Consider the following 27,029-nt stretch of genomic DNA (forward strand, 5'->3'; position numbering starts at 1 on the left):
TGATTCTGCACCAAACCATCAAAAATCGAATCTTTGACCTCACTGTGACCTTGACCTTGGACCGATTTTGACCAAAATCTAATCAGCGCTAGGCATCACCGTCCTGAACCACGTGGTGTAATTTGACATTGGTAGCTTCTTCCGTTCTGGAGTTATACCTTTTTTTGGATGTTTGACCTCACTGTGACCTTGACCTTTGACTGATTTTGACCAAAATCTAATCAGCGCTAGCCATCACCCTCCTGAATCACGTGATGTAATTTGACATTGGTAGCTTCTTCCGTTCTCGAGTTACTGCTGATTAACGTAACGTAAAGGTCACACTCGACGCCCCCCCAACTCGAAAGGACCGGGGCGAGCGCGATGATGTCAGCGCGCACACGCAAAACCTTTACGTGACTCAACGAAGCGTCTGCTCGAGCACGCTGCGCCACGTGACGAGCCATGACGCGGCGAGTGAAATATTTTTATACAATCTTAAAACGTCTCCAAAACATCCGATTTTTACCAGAATTTCGACAACCGAGTGTTAAGCGTCCAAAGCGATCGCAAAAACCGAAGACAGAATTAAAATCGAAGTTAAAACGAACTCGTAACGTCGACCGAAGCAAAAATACTCCATTTCTCCACAGGAATTTTCGGAATTATTTAATATTATTTTATCAAAGTCATAAAACCGTAATATTCGGCCATCCACAAACAATCCTTACCCCATCTGACGGCTTAGCGAGTCAGACATGCGACGATAAGGTTTATTGGGATGAAAAATGACTTTCAAACACGATCTTTATCGAAAACGCAACGCGGCCTACAACTAGGCAAGGCGTTCTGTGCCATGGGCGCCAACACTGAAATTTTTAAAACAGCCGTAACTCGACGAATTGACACACAAATTCCGCCAAACTTACCTTGATCTTCCAAACTCACGCTCCGTCAACAATACCTGTGGTAACTTTTCTCGAGTTATGTTTTGGATGTTTGACCTCACTGCGACCTTGACCTTTGACCGATTTTGACCAAAATCTAATCAGTGCTAGCCATCACCCTCCTGAATCACGTGGTGTAATTTGACATTGGTAGTTTCTTCCGTTCTTGAGTTATCGTGCCTACAAAGAAACAAACACACAAACAGAGGACAGAAGTGATCTAAAGATTTCGTAAGTAATAAATTAATAAAAAAAAAAATTATTAAAATATATACATACATATATATATATATATATATATATATATATATATATATATATATATATATATATATATATATATATATATATATATATATATATATATATATATATATATATATATATATATATATATATATATATACTGGGGGCGCTTTGGGCCTCTTCTGATTGGAGGCCTGGCGCCATTGTAAACCCGGCACCGTTCAGGTTTGTATGCATTTCGTTTCGCTTTTCCCCTCATGATCGCTGACGGTATTGGTGCGGTGTATGTGTACGCGGCGTTGCTCGTTTCATCAGCGCGTGTAATAGTTTACTCTGCTAAATGCTGGCTTTCGTAACTAAAATACATGACCATTGTGTTCATTAACATCGATACATTATTAATGTCGTTTCGTAAAAATCGACGCCCACTTAAATGAGGCCTACATTGTACTGTACATTGTACAGAGTACAGTGTCTGCCTGTTGCGCCGTTGCTCTGCATTTTGCTTTGTGTCCCGACAACTCGGCAGTAATGGACAAGAACATCGACCCCTTCAAGATTACGGGAAGTAAGTATCAGGTCGGTTTTACACATTTGTTAAATATTGTGAACTTTTCAGGAATTAAATAACATGACGTGTTCACATCGTGTCGCCGAGACTTCTTTTTTTAACATATTCGGTGCAATACGTACACAACAAACCGCAAGTCTACTTTTACCTGTATTTTTGTATCGTTACGTCACGATATTTCGAGTGCAACAAGTCATTTGGCTTTGTATACCCGTGGCGTATCCGCAACTTATCTCCTTCACATGCACTGTACATGGTCACCATGGTTACAGTGCCTAATGGCTTTTCCCTTGCGAGGAACCAGAGCATCGTTTGAGCCTGATGTTGGCTCAGTGGTTCGGGATCCGAGGGTCCTGAGTTCAAGCCCCGTCGGCCGCTGAATTAATACACCAGGGGGTTGACTTTGCCTGTCATCCTTCCGAGGTCGGCGAAATGAGTACCAGTTCCAGTGTGTGTACTGCTAGAGGGGGCACTGCATCAGCGACACAGTCGCGCTTCAAGAAATGATAGCTACCCCGGCATCTGAGCTGCCAGACGACCCACACACAGAGGATCGTTTTCTGTCCAAGGACAACACGGCTCGGAGGCGATGCCGTTAACAAATGAGCCGTTTTATTCGACCCGTAAACACCACCCAGAGAATTCCAGAGACGCTTTCGCAGTCGGGACTGCTGTTTTACCCCCAATTCCGCTGTTTACATTTTGAGGTTAAGAGTTTGTGGAGCGTTTCACATTTTAGTTTTAAAAATGTGAGCAGAAATTAAATAAAATTAGAGTTACGGACACCGCCAGGAGAAGTCCGGAGAAGTCCAGAAATTTAAATGAATTTAATAAAAATTAGATAGTCACCATCACCGCCGGAGAAGTCTGGACTTCTCCTGCCGCCTCCGGACTTCTCCAAGCGGTGTTTGGTTCGACCCCGTCCGTTGTAACCAAGAGATTCGTCTAAACGGCAGGAAACTATGTGCATCGCACCTTCGATGTCTAGAAGTGGTCAACCCTTATTCTCTGTTATCTTTGGCCATCAATCAAACAGCTCGACTGCCCTGACACCTTTATGCTCGGCTTGTTGCAGTGTCAAACACTCCTTCACCGTACCTTTACCCTTACTTTTACCTGAGCTCCTTGGGTCTTGAACCGTGCAGAGGTTGCGCCGGCTGTTCTCAGGGCCTTGCACAGCTTGCCAGGCAAACCAAAGATCTTGTGCAACGTCCAACGTCTCCTTCCATGCTGTCCGCACATTGGTTGTTTTACAAATCCAAAGTTTGTCCCGTGCCTTCAAGATAGACAGAGCGAGAGCGAGCGACAGACAGACAAAGCGAGAGCGAGCGACAGACAGACAAAGCGAGAGCGAGCGACAGACAGACAAAGCGAGAGCGAGCGACAGACAGACAGAGCGAGAGCGAGCGACAGACAGAGCGAGAGCGAGAGCGACAGACAGAGCGAGCGACAGACAGACAGAGCGAGCGACAGACAGACAGACAGACAGACAGACAGAGCGAGAGCGAGCGACAGACAGACAGAGCGAGAGCGAGCGACAGACAGACAGACAGAGCGAGAGCGAGCGACAGACAGACAGACAGAGCGAGAGCGAGCGACAGACAGACAGACAGAGCGAGAGCGAGCGACAGACAGACAGACAGACAGAGCGAGAGCGAGCGACAGACAGACAGACAGACAGAGCGAGAGCGAGCGACAGACAGACAGACAGAGCGAGAGCGAGCGACAGACAGACAGACAGAGCGAGAGCGAGCGACAGACAGACAGACAGAGCGAGAGCGAGCGACAGACAGACAGACAGAGCGAGAGCGAGCGACAGACAGACAGACAGAGCGAGAGCGAGCGACAGACAGACAGACAGAGCGAGAGCGAGCGACAGACAGACAGACAGACAGACAGAGCGAGAGCGAGCGACAGACAGACAGACAGAGCGAGAGCGAGCGACAGACAGACAGACAGACAGAGCGAGCGAGCCACACAGACACACAGACAGAGCAGGAGCGGGCGACAGACAGACAGACAGAGCGAGAGCGAGCGACAGACAGACAGACAGAGCGAGAGCGAGCGACAGACAGACAGACAGAGCGAGAGCGAGCGACAGACAGACAGACAGAGCGAGAGCGAGCGACAGACAGACAGACAGAGCGAGAGCGAGCGACAGACAGACAGACAGAGCGAGAGCGAGCGACAGACAGACAGACAGACAGAGCGAGAGCGAGCGACAGACAGACAGACAGACAGAGCGAGAGCGAGCGACAGACAGACAGACAGAGCGAGAGCGAGCGACAGACAGACAGACAGAGCGAGAGCGAGCGACAGACAGACAGACAGAGCGAGAGCGAGCGACAGACAGACAGACAGAGCGAGAGCGAGCGACAGACAGACAGACAGAGCGAGAGCGAGCGACAGACAGACAGACAGAGCGAGAGCGAGCGACAGACAGACAGACAGAGCGAGAGCGAGCGACAGACAGACAGACAGAGCGAGAGCGAGAGCGAGCGACAGACAGACAGACAGCGAGAGCGAGCGACAGACAGACAGACAGAGCGAGAGCGAGCGACAGACAGACAGACAGAGCGAGAGCGAGCGACAGACAGACAGACAGAGCGAGAGCGAGCGACAGACAGACAGACAGAGCGAGAGCGAGCGACAGACAGACAGACAGAGCGAGAGCGAGCGACAGACAGACAGACAGAGCGAGAGCGAGCGACAGACAGACAGACAGACAGCGAGAGCGAGCGACAGACAGACAGACAGACAGACAGACAGCGAGAGCGAGCGACAGACAGACAGACAGACAGCGAGAGCGAGCGACAGACAGACAGACAGACAGCGAGAGCGAGCGACAGACAGACAGACAGACAGCGAGAGCGAGCGACAGACAGACAGACAGACAGACAGACAGCGAGAGCGAGCGACAGACAGACAGACAGACAGACAGACAGCGAGAGCGACAGACAGACAGACAGACAGACAGACAGCGAGAGCGAGCGACAGACAGACAGACAGACAGACAGCGAGAGCGAGCGACAGACAGACAGACAGAGCGAGAGCGAGCGACAGACAGACAGACAGACAGAGCGAGAGCGAGCGACAGACAGACAGACAGAGCGAGAGCGAGCGACAGACAGACAGACAGACAGAGCGAGAGCGAGCGACAGACAGACAGACAGAGCGAGAGCGAGCGACAGACAGACAGACAGACAGAGCGAGAGCGAGCGACAGACAGACAGACAGACAGAGCGAGAGCGAGCGACAGACAGACAGACAGACAGACAGACAGAGCGAGAGCGAGCGACAGACAGACAGACAGACAGACAGACAGAGCGAGAGTGAGCGACAGACAGACAGACAGACAGACAGACAGAGAGAGAGCGAGAGCGAGCGACAGACAGACAGACAGACAGAGAGCGAGAGCGAGCGACAGACAGACAGACAGACAGACAGAGCGAGAGCGAGCGACAGACAGACAGACAGACAGACAGACAGAGCGAGAGCGAGAGCGAGCGACAGACAGACAGACAGACAGACAGACAGAGCGAGAGCGAGAGCGAGCGACAGACAGACAGACAGACAGACAGAGCGAGAGCGAGAGCGAGCGACAGACAGACAGACAGACAGAGCGAGAGCGAGAGCGAGCGACAGACAGACAGACAGAGCGAGAGTGAGCGACAGACAGACAGACAGACAGAGCGAGAGCGAGCGACAGACAGACAGACAGACAGAGCGAGAGCGAGCGACAGACAGACAGACAGACAGACAGACAGAGCGAGAGCGAGCGACAGACAGACAGACAGAGCGAGAGCGAGCGACAGACAGACAGACAGAGCGAGAGCGAGCGACAGACAGACAGACAGACAGAGCGAGAAGCGGCGACAGACAGACAGACAGACAGAGCGAGAGCGAGCGACAGACAGACAGACAGACAGAGCGAGAGCGAGCGACAGACAGACAGACAGACAGAGCGAGAGCGAGCGACAGACAGACAGACAGAGCGAGAGCGAGCGACAGACAGACAGACAGAGCGAGAGCGAGCGACAGACAGACAGACAGAGCGAGAGCGAGCGACAGACAGACAGACAGACAGAGCGAGAGCGAGCGACAGACAGACAGACAGACAGAGCGAGAGCGAGCGACAGACAGACAGACAGACAGACAGACAGAGCGAGAGCGAGCGACAGACAGACAGACAGACAGACAGACAGAGCGAGAGCGAGCGACAGACAGACAGACAGACAGACAGACAGAGAGAGAGCGAGAGCGAGCGACAGACAGACAGACAGACAGAGAGCGAGAGCGAGCGACAGACAGACAGACAGACAGACAGACAGAGCGAGAGCGAGAGCGAGCGACAGACAGACAGACAGACAGACAGAGCGAGAGCGAGAGCGAGCGACAGACAGACAGACAGACAGACAGAGCGAGAGCGAGAGCGAGCGACAGACAGACAGACAGACAGAGCGAGAGCGAGAGCGAGCGACAGACAGACAGACAGAGCGAGAGTGAGCGACAGACAGACAGACAGACAGAGCGAGAGCGAGCGACAGACAGACAGACAGAGCGAGAGCGAGCGACAGACAGACAGACAGACAGAGCGAGAGCGAGCGACAGACAGACAGACAGACAGACAGACAGAGCGAGAGCGAGCGACAGACAGACAGACAGACAGAGCGAGAGCGAGCGACAGACAGACAGACAGACAGAGCGAGAGCGAGCGACAGACAGACAGACAGACAGAGCGAGAGCGAGCGACAGACAGACAGACAGACAGAGCGAGAGCGGCGACAGACAGACAGACAGACAGAGCGAGAGCGAGCGACAGACAGACAGACAGACAGAGCGAGAGCGAGCGACAGACAGACAGAGCGAGAGCGAGCGACAGACAGACAGAGCGAGAGCGAGCGACAGACAGACAGACAGAGCGAGAGCGAGCGACAGACAGACAGACAGAGCGAGAGCGAGAGCGACAGACAGACAGACAGACAGACAGAGCGAGAGCGACAGACAGAGCGACAGACAGACAGACAGACAGACAGAGCGAGAGCGAGCGACAGACAGAGCGACAGACAGACAGACAGACAGACAGAGCGAGAGCGAGCGACAGACAGACAGAGCGAGAGCGAGCGACAGACAGACAGACAGACAGACAGAGCGAGAGCGAGCGACAGACAGACAGACAGACAGACAGACAGAGCGAGAGCGAGCGACAGACAGACAGACAGACAGACAGACAGAGCGAGAGCGAGCGACAGACAGACAGACAGAGCGAGAGCGAGCGACAGACAGACAGACAGAGCGAGAGCGAGAGCGAGCGACAGACAGACAGACAGACAGAGCGAGAGCGAGCGACAGACAGACAGACAGACAGAGCGAGAGCGAGCGACAGACAGACAGACAGACAGAGCGAGAGCGAGCGACAGACAGACAGACAGAGAGAGCGAGCGACAGACAGACAGACAGACAGAGCGAGAGCGAGCGACAGACAGACAGACAGACAGAGCGAGAGCGAGCGACAGACAGACAGACAGAGCGAGAGCGAGCGACAGACAGACAGACAGAGCGAGAGCGAGTGACAGACAGACAGACAGAGCGAGAGCGAGCGACAGACAGACAGAGCGAGAGCGAGCGACAGACAGACAGACAGACAGACAGAGCGAGAGCGAGCGACAGACACAGACAGACAGAGCGAGAGCGAGCGACAGACAGACAGACAGACAGAGCGAGAGCGAGCGACAGACAGACAGACAGACAGAGCGAGAGCGAGCGACAGACAGACAGACAGACAGACAGAGCGAGAGCGAGCGACAGACAGACAGACAGACAGACAGAGCGAGAGCGAGCGACAGACAGACAGACAGACAGAGCGAGAGCGAGCGACAGACAGACAGACAGACAGACAGAGCGAGAGCGAGCGACAGACAGACAGACAGACAGACAGACAGAGCGAGAGCGAGCGACAGACAGACAGACAGACAGAGCGAGCGACAGACAGACAGACAGAGCGAGAGCGAGCGACAGACAGACAGACAGACAGACAGACAGAGCGAGAGCGAGCGACAGACAGACAGACAGACAGACAGAGCGAGAGCGAGCGACAGACAGACAGACAGAGCGAGAGCGACAGACAGACAGACAGACAGAGCGAGAGCGAGCGACAGACAGACAGACAGACAGACAGAGCGAGCGAGCGACAGACAGACAGACAGACAGAGCGAGAGCGAGCGACAGACAGACAGACAGACAGACAGAGCGAGAGCGAGCGACAGACAGACAGACAGACAGAGCGAGAGCGAGCGACAGACAGACAGACAGACAGACAGAGCGAGAGCGAGCGACAGACAGACAGACAGAGCGAGAGCGAGCGACAGATAGACAGACAGACAGACAGAGCGAGAGCGAGCGACAGACAGACAGACAGACAGACAGACAGAGCGAGAGCGAGCGACAGACAGACAGACAGAGCGAGAGCGAGCGACAGACAGACAGACAGACAGAGCGAGAGCGAGCGACAGACAGACAGACAGACAGAGCGAGAGCGAGCGACAGACAGACAGACAGACAGAGCGAGAGCGAGCGACAGACAGACAGACAGACAGAGCGAGAGCGAGCGACAGACAGACAGACAGACAGAGCGAGAGCGAGCGACAGACAGACAGACAGACAGACAGAGCGAGAGCGAGCGACAGACAGACAGACAGACAGAGCGAGAGCGAGCGACAGACAGACAGACAGAGCGAGAGCGAGCGGCGACAGACAGACAGACAGACAGAGCGAGAGCGGCGACAGACAGACAGACAGACAGAGCGAGAAGCGAGCGACAGACAGACAGACAGACAGAGCGAGAGCGAGCGACAGACAGACAGACAGACAGAGCGAGAGCGAGCGACAGACAGACAGACAGACAGAGCGAGAGCGAGCGACAGACAGACAGACAGACAGAGCGAGAGCGAGCGACAGACAGACAGACAGAGCGAGAGCGGCGACAGACAGACAGACAGACAGAGCGAGAGCGGCGACAGACAGACAGACAGACAGACAGAGCGAGAGCGGCGACAGACAGACAGACAGACAGAGCGAGAAGCGGCGACAGACAGACAGACAGACAGAGCGAGAGCGGCGACAGACAGACAGACAGACAGAGCGAGAGCGGCGACAGACAGACAGACAGACAGAGCGAGAAGCGGCGACAGACAGACAGACAGACAGACAGAGCGAGAGCGGCGACAGACAGACAGACAGACAGACAGAGCGAGAGCGGCGGCGACAGACAGACAGACAGACAGACAGAGCGAGAGCGGCGCGACAGACAGACAGACAGACAGAGCGAGAGCGGCGACGAAGCGGCGACAGACAGACAGACAGACAGAGCGAGAGCGGCGACAGACAGACAGACAGACAGACAGACAGAGCGAGAGCGACGAACAGACAGACAGACAGACAGAGCGGCGACAGACAGACAGACAGACAGAGCGAGAAGCGGCGACAGACAGACAGACAGACAGACAGAAGCGGCGACAGACAGACAGACAGACAGACAGACAGACAGAGCGAGAAGCGGCGACAGACAGACAGACAGACGAGAGCGCAGACAGACAGACAGACAGACAGAGCGAGAGCGGCGACAGACAGACAGACAGACAGCGAGCGGCGACAGACAGACAGACAGACAGCGGCGAGCGGCGACAGACAGACAGACAGACAGACAGAGCGAGAGCGAGCGACAGACAGACAGACAGACAGACAGAGCGAGCGAGCGACAGACAGACAGACAGACAGAGCGAGAGCGAGCGACAGACAGACAGACAGACAGAGCGAGAGCGAGCGACAGACAGACAGACAGACAGACAGAGCGAGAGCGAGCGACAGACAGACAGACAGAGCGAGAGCGAGCGACAGATAGACAGACAGACAGACAGAGCGAGAGCGAGCGACAGACAGACAGACAGACAGACAGAGCGAGAGCGAGCGACAGACAGACAGACAGAGCGAGAGCGAGCGACAGACAGACAGACAGACAGAGCGAGAGCGAGCGACAGACAGACAGACAGACAGAGCGAGAGCGAGAGCGAGCGACAGACAGACAGACAGACAGAGCGAGAGCGAGCGACAGACAGACAGACAGACAGAGCGAGAGCGAGCGACAGACAGACAGACAGACAGAGCGAGAGCGAGCGACAGACAGACAGACAGACAGACAGAGCGAGAGCGAGCGACAGACAGACAGACAGACAGAGCGAGAGCGAGCGACAGACAGACAGACAGACAGAGCGAGAGCGAGCGACAGACAGACAGACAGACAGACAGAGCGAGCGGCGACAGACAGACAGACAGACAGAGCGAGAGCGAGCGACAGACAGACAGACAGACAGAGCGAGAGCGGCGACAGACAGACAGACAGACAGACAGAGCGAGAGCGGCGACAGACAGACAGACAGACAGAGCGAGAGCGACCGACAGACAGACAGACAGAGCGAGAGCGAGCGACAGACAGACAGACAGAGCGAGAGCGAGCGACAGACAGACACACAGACAGACAGACAGACAGACACACAGACAGATCGAGACAGACAGACAGACAGAGCGAGAGCGAGCGACAGACAGACAGACAGACAGAGCGAGAGCGAGCGACAGACAGACAGACAGACAGAGCGAGAGCGAGCGACAGACAGACAGACAGACAGACAGACAGAGCGAGAGCGAGCGACAGACAGACAGACAGACAGACAGACAGAGCGAGAGCGAGCGACAGACAGACAGACAGACAGACAGACAGAGCGAGAGCGAGCGACAGACAGACAGACAGACAGACAGAGCGAGAGCGAGCGACAGACAGACAGACAGACAGAGCGAGAGCGAGCGACAGACAGACAGACAGACAGACAGAGCGAGAGCGAGCGACAGACAGACAGACAGAGCGAGAGCGAGCGACAGACAGACAGACAGAGCGAGAGCGAGCGACAGACAGACAGACAGAGCGAGAGCGAGCGACAGACAGACAGACAGAGCGAGAGCGAGCGACAGACAGACAGACAGACAGACAGACAGACAGAGCGAGAGCGAGCGACAGACAGACAGACAGAGCGAGAGCGAGCGACAGACAGACAGACAGACAGAGCGAGAGCGAGCGACAGACAGACAGACAGAGCGAGAGCGAGCGACAGACAGACAGACAGAGCGAGAGCGAGCGACAGACAGACAGACAGACAGAGCGAGAGCGAGCGACAGACAGACAGACAGACAGAGCGAGAGCGAGCGACAGACAGACAGACAGACAGAGCGAGAGCGAGCGACAGACAGACAGACAGACAGAGCGAGAGCGAGCGACAGACAGACAGACAGACAGAGCGAGAGCGAGCGACAGACAGACAGACAGACAGACAGAGAGCGAGAGCGAGCGACAGACAGACAGACAGACAGAGCGAGCGGCGACAGACAGACAGACAGAGAGAGCGAGAGCGGCGACAGACAGACAGACAGACAGACAGAGCGAGAGAGCGGCGACAGACAGACAGACAGAGCGAGAGCGGCGACAGACAGACAGACAGACAGCGAGAAGCGGCGACAGACAGACAGACAGACAGACAGAGCGAGAAGCGGCGACAGACAGACAGACAGACGAGAGCGGCGACAGACAGACAGACAGCGAGCGGCGACAGACAGACAGACAGAGCGAGAGCGAGCGACAGACAGACAGACAGACAGACAGAGCGGCGGCGACAGACAGACAGACAGCGAGAGCGAGCGACACAGACAGACAGACAGACAGACAGCGAGAGCGAGCGACAGACAGACAGACAGACAGACAGAGCGAGAGCGAGCGACAGACAGACAGACAGACAGAGCGAGAGCGAGCGACAGACAGACAGACAGACAGAGCGAGAGCGAGCGACAGACAGACAGACAGACAGACAGAGCGAGAGCGAGCGACAGACAGACAGACAGAGCGAGAGCGAGCGACAGACAGACAGACAGAGCGAGAGCGAGCGAGCGACAGACAGACAGACAGAGCGAGAGCGAGCGACAGACAGACAGACAGACAGAGCGAGAGCGAGCGACAGACAGACAGACAGAGCGAGAGCGAGAGCGAGCGACAGACAGACAGACAGACAGAGCGAGAGCGAGCGACAGACAGACAGACAGACAGAGCGAGAGCGAGCGACAGACAGACAGACAGACAGAGCGAGAGCGAGCGACAGACAGACAGACAGACAGAGCGAGAGCGAGCGACAGACAGACAGACAGACAGACAGAGCGAGAGCGAGCGACAGACAGACAGACAGACAGACAGAGCGAGAGCGAGCGACAGACAGACAGACAGACAGACAGAGCGAGAGCGAGCGACAGACAGACAGACAGACAGAGCGAGAGCGAGCGACAGACAGACAGACAGACAGACAGACAGAGCGAGAGCGAGCGACAGACAGACAGACAGACAGACAGAGCGAGAGCGAGGGAGAGACAGACAGACAGACAAAGCGAGGGGGAGCGACAGACAGACAGACAGACAGAGCGAGAGCGAGCGACAGACAGACAGACAGACAGACAGACAGAGCGAGAGCGAGCGACAGACAGACAGACAGACAGAGCGAGAGCGAGCGACAGACAGACAGACAGACAGAGCGAGAGCGAGCGACAGACAGACAGACAGACAGAGCGAGAGCGAGCGACAGACAGACAGACAGACAGACAGACAGACAGACAGAGCGAGAGCGAGCGACAGACAGACAGACAGACAGACAGAGCGAGAGCGAGCGACAGACAGACAGACAGAGCGAGAGCGAGAGCGACAGACAGACAGACAGACAGAGCGAGAGCGAGCGACAGACAGACAGACAGACAGAGCGAGAGCGAGCGACAGACAGACAGAGCGAGAGCGAGCGACAGACAGACAGACAGACAGACAGAGCGAGAGCGAGCGACAGACAGACAGACAGACAGAGCGAGAGCGAGCGACAGACAGACAGACAGACAGACAGAGCGAGCGACAGACAGACAGACAGACAGACAGAGCGAGAGCGAGCGACAGACAGACAGACAGACAGAGCGAGAGCGAGCGACAGACAGACAGACAGACAGAGCGAGAGCGAGCGACAGACAGACAGACAGACAGACAGAGCGAGCGACAGACAGACAGACAGACAGACAGAGCGAGAGCGAGCGACAGACAGACAGACAGACAGACAGAGCGAGAGCGAGCGACAGACAGACAGACAGACAGACAGAGCGAGAGCGAGCGACAGACAGACAGACAGACAGAGCGAGAGCGAGCGACAGACAGACAGACAGAGCGAGAGCGAGCGACAGACAGACAGACAGACAGACAGAGCGAGAAGCGGCGACAGACAGACAGACAGACAGACAGAGCGAGAGCGGCGACAGACAGACAGACAGACAGACAGAGCGAGAGCGAGCGACAGACAGACAGACAGACAGACAGAGCGAGAAGCGGCGACAGACAGACAGACAGACAGACAGAGCGAGAGCGGCGACAGACAGACAGACAGACAGAGCGAGAGCGGCGACAGACAGACAGACAGACAGAGCGAGAGCGGCGACAGACAGACAGACAGACAGACAGAGCGAGAGCGAGCGACAGACAGACAGACAGACAGAGCGAGAGCGAGCGACAGACAGACAGACAGACAGAGCGAGAGCGAGCGACAGACAGACAGACAGACAGAGCGAGAGCGAGCGACAGACAGACAGACAGACAGAGCGAGAGCGAGCGACAGACAGACAGACAGACAGAGCGAGAGCGAGCGACAGACAGACAGAGCGAGAGCGAGCGACAGACAGACAGAGCGAGAGCGAGCGACAGACAGACAGAGCGAGAGCGAGCGACAGACAGACAGACAGAGCGAGAGCGACAGACAGACAGACAGACAGAGCGAGAGCGACAGACAGACAGACAGACAGAGCGAGAGCGAGCGACAGACAGACAGACAGACAGACAGACAGAGCGAGCGACAGACAGACAGACAGACAGAGCGAGAGCGAGCGACAGACAGACAGACAGACAGACAGAGCGAGAGCGAGCGACAGACAGACAGACAGACAGAGCGAGAGCGAGCGACAGACAGACAGACAGACAGAGCGAGAGCGAGCGACAGACAGACAGACAGACAGACAGACAGACAGAGCGAGAGCGAGCGACAGACAGACAGACAGACAGACAGACAGAGCGAGAGCGGCGACAGACAGACAGACAGACAGAGCGAGCGAGAGCGACAGACAGACAGACAGAGCGAGAGCGAGCGACAGACAGACAGACAGACAGACAGAGCGAGAGCGAGCGACAGACAGACAGACAGACAGAGCGAGAGCGAGCGACAGACAGACAGACAGACAGAGCGAGAGCGAGCGACAGACAGACAGACAGACAGAGCGAGAGCGAGCGACAGACAGACAGACAGACAGAGCGAGAGCGAGCGACAGACAGACAGACAGACAGACAGAGCGAGAGCGAGCGACAGACAGACAGACAGACAGAGCGAGAGCGAGCGACAGACAGACAGACAGACAGACAGAGCGAGAGCGAGCGACAGACAGACAGACAGACAGAGCGAGAGCGAGCGACAGACAGACAGACAGAGCGAGAGCGAGCGACAGACAGACAGACAGAGCGAGAGCGACAGACAGACAGACAGACAGAGCGAGAGCGACAGACAGACAGACAGACAGAGCGAGAGCGACAGACAGACAGACAGACAGACAGCGAGAGCGAGAGCGGCGACAGACAGACAGACAGACAGAGCGAGAGCGAGCGACAGACAGACAGACAGACAGAGCGAGAGCGAGCGACAGCGACAGACAGACAGACAGAGCGAGAGCGAGCGACAGACAGACAGACAGACAGAGCGAGAGCGAGCGACAGACAGACAGACAGACAGAGCGAGAGCGAGCGACAGACAGACAGACAGACAGAGCGAGCGAGCGAGACAGACAGACAGACAGACAGACAGAGCGAGAGCGAGCGACAGACAGACAGACAGACAGACAGAGAGCGAGCGACAGACAGACAGACAGACAGACAGACAGCGAGAGCGAGCGACAGACAGACAGACAGACAGACAGAGCGAGAGCGAGCGACAGACAGACAGACAGACAGACAGACAGACAGAGCGAGAGCGAGCGACAGACAGACAGACAGACAGACAGAGCGAGAGCGAGCGACAGACAGACAGACAGACAGACAGACAGAGCGAGAGCGAGCGACAGACAGACAGACAGACAGACAGACAGAGCGAGAGCGAGCGACAGACAGACAGACAGACAGACAGACAGAGCGAGAGCGAGCGACAGACAGACAGACAGACAGAGCGAGAGCGAGCGACACAGACAGACAGACAGACAGACAGAGCGAGAGCGAGCGACAGACAGACAGACAGACAGACAGAGCGAGCGAGCGACAGACAGACAGACAGACAGAGCGAGAGCGAGCGACAGACAGACAGACAGACAGACAGAGCGAGAGCGAGCGACAGACAGACAGACAGACAGAGCGAGAGCGAGCGACAGACAGACAGACAGACAGAGCGAGAGCGAGCGACAGACAGACAGACAGACAGACAGAGCGAGAGCGAGCGACAGACAGACAGACAGACAGACAGAGCGAGAGCGAGCGACAGACAGACAGACAGACAGACAGAGCGAGAGCGAGCGACAGACAGACAGACAGAGCGAGAGCGAGCGACAGACAGACAGACAGACAGAGCGAGAGCGAGCGACAGACAGACAGACAGACAGAGCGAGAGCGAGCGACAGACAGACAGACAGACAGACAGAGCGAGAGCGGCGACAGACAGACAGACAGACAGACAGAGCGAGAGAGCGACAGACAGACAGACAGACAGACAGACAGAGCGAGAGCGAGAGCGGCGACAGACAGCCAGACAGACAGAGCGAGAGCGAGCGAGCGACAGACAGACAGACAGAGCGAGAGCGAGCGAGCGACAGACAGACAGACAGAGCGAGAGCGAGCGACAGACAGACAGACAGACAGACAGCGAGAGCGAGCGACAGACAGACAGACAGACAGCGACAGAGCGAAAGACAGACAGACAGAGCGAGAGCGAGCGACAGACAGACAGACAGACAGAGCGAGAGCGAGCGACAGACAGAGCGAGAGCGAGCGACAGACAGACAGACAGAGCGAGAGCGAGAGCGAGCGACAGACAGAGCGAGAGCGAGCGACAGACAGACAGACAGAGCGAGAGCGAGCGACAGACAGACAGACAGAGCGAGAGCGAGCGACAGACAGACAGACAGAGCGAGAGCGAGCGACAGACAGACAGACAGACAGACAGAGCGAGAGCGAGCGACAGACAGACAGACAGAGCGAGAGCGAGAGCGAGCGACAGACAGACAGACAGAGCGAGAGCGAGCGACAGACAGACAGACAGAGCGAGAGCGAGCGACAGACAGACAGACAGAGCGAGAGCGAGCGACAGACAGACAGACAGACAGACAGAGCGAGAGCGAGCGACAGACAGACAGACAGACAGACAGAGCGAGAGCGAGCGACAGACAGACAGACAGACAGACAGAGCGAGAGCGAGCGACAGACAGACAGACAGACAGAGCGAGAGCGAGCGACAGACAGACAGACAGACAGAGCGAGAGCGAGAGCGAGCGACAGACAGACAGAGCGAGAGCGAGCGACAGACAGACAGACAGACAGACAGAGCGAGAGCGAGCGACACAGACAGACAGACAGACAGAGCGAGAGCGAGCGACACAGACAGACAGACAGACAGACAGACAGCGAGAGCGAGCGACAGACAGACAGACAGACAGAGCGACAGACAGACAGACAGAGCGAGAGCGAGCGACAGACAGACAGACAGACAGACAGAGCGAGCGACAGACAGACAGACAGACAGACAGACAGAGCGAGAGCGAGCGACAGACAGACAGACAGACAGACAGACAGAGCGAGAGCGAGCGACAGACAGACAGACAGACAGACAGACAGAGCGAGAGCGAGCGACAGACAGACAGACAGACAGACAGAGCGAGAGCGAGCGACAGACAGACAGACAGACAGACAGACAGAGCGAGAGCGAGCGACAGACAGACAGACAGACAGACAGAGCGAGAGCGAGCGACAGACAGACAGACAGAGCGAGAGCGAGCGACAGACAGACAGACAGACAGAGCGAGAGCGAGCGACAGACAGACAGACAGACAGAGCGAGAGCGAGCGACAGACAGACAGACAGACAGAGCGAGAGCGAGCGACAGACAGACAGACAGACAGAGCGAGAGCGAGCGACAGACAGACAGACAGACAGAGCGAGAGCGAGCGACAGACAGACAGACAGACAGAGCGAGAGCGAGCGACAGACAGACAGACAGACAGAGCGAGAGCGAGCGACAGACAGACAGACAGACAGAGCGAGAGCGAGCGACAGACAGAGCGAGAGCGAGCGACAGACAGACAGACAGAGCGAGAGCGAGCGACAGACAGACAGACAGAGCGAGAGCGAGCGACAGACAGACAGACAGAGCGAGAGCGAGAGCGAGCGACAGACAGACAGACAGACAGAGCGAGAGCGAGCGACAGACAGACAGACAGACAGACAGAGCGAGAGCGAGCGACAGACAGACAGACAGACAGACAGAGCGAGAGCGAGCGACAGACAGACAGACAGACAGAGCGAGAGCGAGCGACAGACAGACAGACAGAGCGAGAGCGAGCGAGCGACAGACAGACAGACAGACAGACAGACAGAGCGAGAGCGAGCGACAGACAGACAGAGAGCGAGAGCGAGCGACAGACAGACAGAGAGCGAGAGCGAGCGACAGACAGACAGAGAGCGAGAGCGAGCGACAGACAGACAGAGAGCGAGAGCGAGCGACAGACAGACAGAGAGCGAGAGCGAGCGACAGACAGACAGACAGAGCGACAGACAGACAGACAGACAGAGCGACAGACAGACAGACAGAGCGAGACAGCGACAGACAGACAGACAGACAGACAGACAGACAGACAGAGCGGCGAGCGACAGACAGACAGACAGAGAGCGAGAGCGAGCGACAGACAGACAGACAGACAGACAGAGCGACAGACAGACAGACAGACAGAGCGACAGACAGACAGACAGACAGAGCGACAGACAGACAGACAGACAGACAGAGCGAGAGCGAGCGACAGACAGAGAGCGAGAGCGAGCGACAGACAGAGAGCGAGAGCGAGCGACAGACAGACAGACAGAGCGAGAGCGAGCGAGCGAGCGACAGACAGACAGAGAGCGAGAGCGAGCGACAGACAGACAGAGAGCGAGAGCGACAGACAGACAGACAGACAGAGCGACAGACAGACAGACAGACAGAGCGACAGACAGACAGACAGACAGAGCGACAGACAGACAGACAGACAGAGCGACAGACAGACAGACAGACAGACAGAGCGACAGACAGCGACAGACAGAGAGCGAGAGCGAGCGACAGACAGAGAGCGAGAGCGAGCGACAGACAGAGAGCGAGAGCGAGCGACAGACAGAGAGCGAGAGCGAGCGACAGACAGAGAGCGAGAGCGAGCGACAGACAGAGAGCGAGAGCGAGCGACAGACAGAGAGCGAGAGCGAGCGACAGACAGACAGACAGACAGACAGACAGAGCGAGCGACAGACAGACAGACAGACAGACAGAGCGAGCGACAGACAGACAGACAGACAGAGCGAGAGCGAGAGCGAGCGACAGACAGACAGACAGACAGAGCGAGAGCGAGAGCGAGCGACAGACAGACAGACAGAGCGAGAGCGAGCGACAGACAGACAGACAGACAGACAGAGCGAGAGCGAGCGACAGACAGACAGACAGACAGACAGACAGACAGACAGAGCGAGAGCGAGCGACAGACAGACAGACAGACAGACAGACAGAGCGAGAGCGAGCGACAGACAGACAGACAGACAGACAGACAGAGCGAGAGCGAGCGACAGACAGACAGACAGACAGACAGACAGAGCGAGAGCGAGCGACAGACAGACAGACAGACAGACAGACAGAGCGAGAGCGAGCGACAGACAGACAGACAGACAGAGCGAGAGCGAGCGACAGACAGACAGACAGACAGAGCGAGAGCGAGCGACAGACAGACAGACAGACAGACAGAGCGAGAGCGAGCGACAGACAGACAGACAGAGCGAGAGCGAGCGACAGACAGACAGACAGACAGAGCGAGAGCGAGCGACAGACAGACAGACAGACAGAGCGAGAGCGAGCGACAGATAGATAGAGCGCGAGCGAGCGACAGACAGCGAGAGCGAGAGCGAGCGACAGACAGAGCGAGAGCGAGCGACAGACAGACAGACAGACAGACAGAGCGAGAGCGAGCGACAGACAGACAGAGCGAGAGCGAGCGACAGACAGACAGACAGACAGACAGAGCGAGAGCGACAGACAGACAGACAGACAGACAGACAAGAGCGAGCGACAGACAGACAGACAGCGAGAGCGAGAGCGAGCGACAGACAGACAGAGAGAGCGAGCGACAGACAGACAGAGAGAGCGAGCGACAGACAGACAGCGAGAGCGAGAGCGAGCGACAGACAGACAGAGAGAGCGAGCGACAGACAGACAGCGAGAGCGAGAGCGAGCGACAGACAGACAGACAGAGCGAGAGCGAGAGCGAGCGACAGACAGACAGACAGAGCGAGAGCGAGAGCGAGCGACAGACAGACAGACAGAGCGAGAGCGAGAGCGAGCGACAGACAGACAGACAGAGCGAGAGCGAGAGCGAGCGACAGACAGACAGAGCGAGAGCGAGAGCGAGCGACAGACAGACAGACAGACAGAGCGAGAGCGAGAGCGAGCGACAGACAGACAGACAGACAGAGCGAGAGCGAGAGCGAGCGACAGACAGACAGACAGACAGAGCGAGCGACAGACAGACAGAGCGAGAGCGAGAGCGAGAGCGAGCGACAGACAGACAGACAGAGCGAGAGCGAGAGCGAGCGACAGACAGACAGACAGACAGACAGAGCGAGAGCGAGCGACAGACAGACAGACAGAGCGAGAGCGAGCGACAGACAGACAGACAGACAGACAGACAGACAGACAGACAGACAGAGCGAGAGCGACAGACAGAGAGCGAGAGCGAGCGACAGAGCGAGAGCGAGAGCGAGCGACAGACAGACAGACAGACAGACAGACAGACAGAGCGAGAGCGAGAGCGAGCGACAGACAGACAGACAGAGCGAGAGCGAGAGCGAGCGACAGACAGACAGACAGAGCGAGAGCGACAGACAGACAGACAGAGCGAGAGCGAGAGCGAGAGCGACAGACAGACAGACAGACAGAGCGAGAGCGAGCGACAGACAGACAGACAGACAGACAGAGCGAGAGCGAGCGACAGACAGACAGACAGACAGAGCGAGAGCGAGCGACAGACAGACAGACAGACAGAGCGAGAGCGAGCGACAGACAGACAGACAGACAGAGCGAGAGCGAGCGACAGACAGACAGACAGAGCGAGAGCGAGCGACAGACAGACAGACAGACAGACAGACAGAGCGAGAGCGAGCGACAGACAGACAGACAGACAGAGCGAGAGCGAGCGACAGACAGACAGACAGACAGACAGACAGACAGAGCGAGAGCGAGCGACAGACAGAGAGCGAGAGCGAGCGACAGACAGAGCGCGAGAGCGAGCGACAGACAGAGAGCGAGAGCGAGCGACAGACAGACAGAGCGAGAGCGAGCGACAGACAGACAGAGCGAGAGCGAGCGACAGACAGAGAGCGAGAGCGAGCGACAGACAGAGAGCGAGAGCGAGCGACAGACAGACAGACAGAGCGAGAGCGAGCGACAGACAGACAGACAGACAGACAGAGCGAGAGCGAGCGACAGACAGAGAGCGAGAGCGAGCGACAGACAGAGAGCGAGAGCGAGCGACAGACAGAGAGCGAGAGCGAGCGACAGACAGAGAGCGAGAGCGAGCGACAGACAGACAGCGAGAGCGAGAGCGAGCGACAGACAGACAGACAGACAGCGAGAGCGAGAGCGAGCGACAGACAGACAGACAGCGAGAGCGAGAGCGAGCGACAGACAGACAGACAGCGAGAGCGAGAGCGAGCGACAGACAGACAGACAGCGAGAGCGAGAGCGAGCGACAGACAGACAGACAGACAGCGAGAGCGAGAGCGAGCGACAGACAGACAGACAGCGAGAGCGAGAGCGAGCGACAGACAGACAGACAGCGAGAGCGAGAGCGAGCGACAGACAGACAGACAGCGAGAGCGAGAGCGAGCGACAGACAGACAGACAGCGAGAGCGAGCGACAGACAGACAGACAGCGAGAGCGAGCGACAGACAGACAGACAGCGAGAGCGAGCGACAGACAGACAGACAGACAGACAGAGCGAGAGCGAGCGACAGACAGACAGACAGACAGAGCGAGAGCGAGCGACAGACAGACAGACAGACAGAGCGAGAGCGAGCGACAGACAGACAGACAGAGCGAGAGCGAGCGACAGACAGACAGACAGACAGAGCGAGAGCGAGCGACAGACAGACAGACAGACAGACAGAGCGAGAGCGAGCGACAGACAGACAGACAGACAGACAGAGCGAGAGCGAGCGACAGACAGACAGACAGACAGACAGAGCGAGAGCGAGCGACAGACAGACAGACAGACAGACAGAGCGAGAGCGAGCGACAGACAGACAGACAGACAGACAGAGCGAGAGCGAGCGACAGACAGACAGACAGACAGAGCGAGAGCGAGCGACAGACAGACAGACAGAGCGAGAGCGAGAGCGAGAGCGAGCGACAGACAGACAGACAGACAGAGCGAGAGCGAGAGCGAGCGACAGACAGACAGCGAGAGCGAGAGCGAGCGACAGACAGACAGAGAGAGCGAGCGACAGACAGACAGAGAGAGCGAGCGACAGACAGACAGCGAGAGCGAGAGCGAGCGACAGACAGACAGAGAGAGCGAGCGACAGACAGACAGACAGACAGACAGAGCGAGAGCGAGCGACAGACAGACAGACAGAGCGAGAGCGAGCGACAGACAGACAGACAGAGCGAGAGCGAGAGCGAGCGACAGACAGACAGACAGAGCGAGAGCGAGCGAGAGCGAGCGACAGACAGACAGACAGAGCGAGAGCGAGAGCGAGCGACAGACAGACAGACAGAGCGAGAGCGAGAGCGAGCGACAGACAGACAGACAGAGCGAGAGCGAGCGACAGACAGACAGACAGACAGAGCGAGAGCGAGAGCGAGCGACAGACAGACAGACAGGCAGAGCGAGAGCGAGAGCGAGCGACAGACAGACACAGACAGAGCGAGAGCGAGAGCGAGCGACAGGCAGAGCGAGAGCGAGAGCGAGCGACAGACAGACACAGACAGAGCGAGAGCGAGAGCGAGCGACAGACAGACACAGACAGAGCGAGAGCGAGAGCGAGCGACAGACAGACACAGACAGAGCGAGAGCGAGAGCGAGCGACACAGACACAGACAGAGCGAGAGCGAGCGACACAGACACAGACAGAGCGAGAGCGAGCGACACAGACACAGACAGAGCGAGAGCGAGCGACACAGACAGACAGACAGACAGACAGAGCGAGAGCGAGCGACACAGACAGACAGACAGACAGAGCGAGAGCGAGCGACACAGACAGACAGACAGACAGAGCGAGAGCGAGCGACACAGACAGACAGACAGACAGACAGAGCGAGAGCGAGCGACACAGACAGACAGACAGACAGAGCGAGAGCGAGCGACACAGACAGACAGACAGACAGACAGAGCGAGAGCGAGCGACACAGACAGACAGACAGACAGAGCGAGAGCGAGCGACACAGACAGACAGACAGACAGACAGAGCGAGAGCGAGCGACACAGACAGACAGACAGACAGACAGAGCGAGAGCGAGCGACACAGACAGACAGACAGACAGACAGAGCGAGAGCGAGCGACACAGACAGACAGACAGACAGAGCGAGAGCGAGCGACACAGACAGACAGACAGACAGAGCGAGAGCGAGCGACAGACAGACAGACAGACAGAGCGAGAGCGAGCGACACACAGAAAGACAGACAGAGCGAGAGCGAGCGACACAGACAGACAGACAGACAGACAGCGAGAGCGAGCGACACAGACAGACAGACAGACAGCGAGAGCGAGCGACACAGACAGACAGACAGACAGAGCGAGAGCGAGCGACACAGACAGACAGACAGACAGAGCGAGAGCGAGCGACACAGACAGACAGACAGACAGACAGAGCGAGAGCGAGCGACAGACAGACAGACAGACAGAGAGCGAGAGCGAGCGACAGACAGACAGACAGACAGACAGAGAGCGAGAGCGAGCGACAGACAGACAGACAGACAGAGAGCGAGAGCGAGCGACAGACAGACAGACAGACAGAGAGCGAGAGCGAGCGACAGACAGACAGAGAGCGAGAGCGAGCGACAGACAGACAGACAGCGAGAGCGAGCGACAGACAGACAGACAGACAGAGCGAGAGTGAGCGACAGACAGACAGACAGACAGAGCGAGAGCGAGCGACAGACAGACAGACAGAGCGAGAGCGAGCGACAGACAGACAGACAGACAGAGCGAGAGCGAGCGACAGACAGACAGACAGACAGACAGACAGACAGACAGAGCGAGAGCGAGCGACAGACAGACAGACAGCGAGAGCGAGCGACAGACAGACAGACAGCGAGAGCGAGCGACAGACAGACAGACAGACAGACAGAGCGAGAGCGAGCGACAGACAGACAGACAGACAGAGCGAGAGCGAGCGACAGACAGACAGACAGACAGAGCGAGAGCGAGCGACAGACAGACAGACAGACAGAGCGAGAGCGAGCGACAGACAGACAGACAGACAGAGCGAGAGCGAGCGACAGACAGACAGACAGACAGAGCGAGAGCGAGCGACAGACAGACAGACAGACAGACAGAGCGAGAGCGAGCGACAGACAGACAGACAGAGCGAGAGCGAGCGACAGACAGACAGACAGAGCGAGAGCGAGCGACAGACAGACAGACAGAGCGAGAGCGAGCGACAGACAGACAGAGCGAGAGCGAGCGACAGACAGACAGACAGAGCGAGAGCGAGCGACAGACAGACAGACAGAGCGAGAGCGAGCGACAGACAGACAGACAGACAGAGCGAGAGCGAGCGACAGACAGACAGACAGAGCGAGAGCGAGCGACAGACAGACAGACAGAGCGAGAGCGAGCGACAGACAGACAGACAGACAGAGCGAGAGCGAGCGACAGACAGACAGACAGACAGAGCGAGAGCGAGCGACAGACAGACAGACAGACAGAGCGAGAGCGAGCGACAGACAGACAGACAGACAGAGCGAGAGCGAGCGAGCGACAGACAGACAGACAGAGCGAGAGCGAGCGAGCGACAGACAGACAGACAGAGCGAGAGCGAGCGACAGACAGACAGACAGACAGACAGCGAGAGCGAGCGACAGACAGACAGACAGACAGAGCGAGAGCGACAGACAGACAGACAGACAGACAGACAGACAGACAGACAGACAGACAGACAGAGCGAGAGCGACAGACAGAGCGAGAGCGACAGACAGACAGACAGACAGAGCGAGAGCGAGCGACAGACAGACAGACAGACAGAGCGAGAGCGAGCGACAGACAGACAGACAGACAGAGCGAGAGCGAGCGACAGACAGACAGACAGACAGACAGAGCGAGCGCGAGCGACAGACAGACAGACAGACAGAGCGAGAGCGAGCGACAGACAGACAGACAGACAGAGCGAGAGCGAGCGACAGACAGACAGACAGACAGACAGACAGAGCGAGAGCGAGCGACAGACAGACAGACAGACAGAGCGAGAGCGAGCGACAGACAGACAGACAGACAGAGCGAGAGCGAGCGACAGACAGACAGACAGACAGAGCGAGAGCGAGCGACAGACAGACAGACAGACAGAGCGAGAGCGAGCGACAGACAGACAGACAGACAGAGCGAGAGCGAGCGACAGACAGACAGACAGACAGACAGAGCGAGAGCGAGCGACAGACAGACAGACAGACAGAGCGAGAGCGAGCGACAGACAGACAGACAGACAGAGCGAGAGCGAGCGACAGACAGACAGACAGACAGACAGAGCGAGAGCGAGCGACAGACAGACAGACAGACAGACAGACAGAGCGAGAGCGAGCGACAGACAGACAGACAGACAGACAGAGCGAGAGCGAGCGACAGACAGACAGACAGACAGAGCGAGAGCGAGCGACAGACAGACAGACAGACAGACAGACAGAGCGAGAGCGAGCGACAGACAGACAGACAGACAGAGCGAGAGCGAGAGCGAGCGACAGACAGACAGACAGACAGCGAGAGCGAGCGACAGACAGACAGACAGACAGCGAGAGCGAGCGACAGACAGACAGACAGACAGACAGAGCGAGAGCGAGCGACAGACAGACAGACAGAGCGAGAGCGAGAGCGAGCGACAGACAGACAGACAGAGCGAGAGCGAGCGACAGACAGACAGACAGACAGACAGAGCGAGAGCGAGCGACAGACAGACAGACAGACAGACAGAGCGAGAGCGAGCGACAGACAGACAGACAGACAGAGCGAGAGCGAGCGACAGACAGACAGACAGACAGACAGACAGACAGAGCGAGAGCGAGCGACAGACAGACAGAGCGAGCGACAGACAGACAGACAGAGCGAGAGCGAGCGACAGACAGACAGACAGACAGAGAGCGAGCGACAGACAGACAGACAGACAGACAGACAGACAGCGAGAGCGAGCGACAGACAGACAGACAGACAGACAGACAGACAGAGCGAGAGCGAGCGACAGACAGACAGACAGACAGAGCGAGAGCGAGCGACAGACAGACAGACAGACAGACAGAGCGAGAGCGAGCGACAGACAGACAGACAGACAGAGCGAGAGCGAGCGACAGACAGACAGACAGACAGAGCGAGAGCGAGCGACAGACAGACAGACAGACAGAGCGAGAGCGAGCGACAGACAGACAGACAGACAGAGCGAGAGCGAGCGACAGACAGACAGACAGACAGAGCGAGAGCGAGCGACAGACAGACAGACAGACAGACAGAGCGAGAGCGAGCGACAGACAGACAGACAGACAGACAGACAGAGCGAGAGCGAGCGACAGACAGACAGACAGACAGAGCGAGAGCGAGCGACAGACAGACAGACAGACAGACAGAGCGAGAGCGAGCGACAGACAGACAGACAGACAGAGCGAGAGCGAGCGACAGACAGACAGACAGACAGACAGAGCGAGAGCGAGCGACAGACAGACAGACAGACAGACAGAGCGAGAGCGAGCGACAGACAGACAGACAGACAGACAGACAGAGCGAGAGCGAGCGACAGACAGACAGACAGACAGAGCGAGAGCGAGCGACAGACAGACAGACAGACAGAGCGAGAGCGAGCGACAGACAGACAGACAGACAGAGCGAGAGCGAGCGACAGACAGACAGACAGACAGACAGAGCGAGAGCGAGCGACAGACAGACAGACAGAGCGAGAGCGAGCGACAGACAGACAGACAGAGCGAGAGCGAGCGACAGACAGACAGACAGAGCGAGAGCGAGCGACAGACAGACAGACAGACAGACAGCGAGAGCGAGCGACAGACAGACAGACAGACAGACAGACAGAGCGAGAGCGACAGACAGACAGACAGACAGACAGACAGACAGACAGACAGACAGACAGACAGACAGACAGACAGACAGACAGAGCGAGACAGACAGACAGACAGAGAGCGAGCGACAGACAGAGCGAGACAGACAGACAGAGCGAGAGCGAGCGACAGACAGACAGACAGACAGACAGAGCGAGAGCGAGCGACAGACAGACAGACAGACAGACAGAGCGAGAGCGAGCGACAGACAGACAGACAGACAGACAGAGCGAGAGCGAGCGACAGACAGACAGACAGACAGACAGAGCGAGAGCGAGCGACAGACAGACAGACAGACAGACAGAGCGAGAGCGAGCGACAGACAGACAGACAGACAGACAGAGCGAGAGCGAGCGACAGACAGACAGACAGACAGACAGAGCGAGAGCGAGCGACAGACAGACAGACAGACAGACAGAGCGAGAGCGAGCGACAGACAGACAGACAGACAGACAGAGCGAGTGCGAGCGACAGACAGACAGACAGACAGACAGAGCGAGAGCGAGCGACAGACAGACAGACAGACAGAGCGAGAGCGAGCGACAGACAGACAGACAGACAGAGCGAGAGCGAGCGACAGACAGACAGACAGACAGAGCGAGAGCG

General features: G+C 57.2%; 1 protein-coding gene across 4 annotated transcripts in view; it reads left to right on the forward strand.

Moving 5' to 3' along the window:
- The first annotated feature begins 1,438 nt into the window (after window positions 1–1,438).
- The window catches only part of POP4 (POP4 ribonuclease P/MRP subunit), a 34,682-nt gene continuing 9,091 nt past the window's right edge, over window positions 1,439–27,029 (forward strand). Inside the window, exon 1 of one of the 4 annotated variants that reach the window (XM_085889922.1) lies at window positions 1,439–1,740. In XM_085889922.1, coding sequence (XP_085746048.1) covers window positions 1,704–1,740 — 37 coding nt within the window. In that variant the 5' untranslated portion in view covers window positions 1,439–1,703. The remainder of the gene's footprint in view (window positions 1,741–27,029) is intronic. The other 3 variants (XM_085889919.1, XM_085889920.1, XM_085889921.1) reach the window with 3 other exon arrangements.

Source organism: Eptatretus burgeri, chromosome 7 (assembly GCF_056783735.1).
Source record: "Eptatretus burgeri isolate ZD-2024b chromosome 7, Ebu_testis_v1, whole genome shotgun sequence".
In the NCBI taxonomy this organism is placed as follows: Eukaryota; Metazoa; Chordata; class Myxini; order Myxiniformes; family Myxinidae; genus Eptatretus; species Eptatretus burgeri.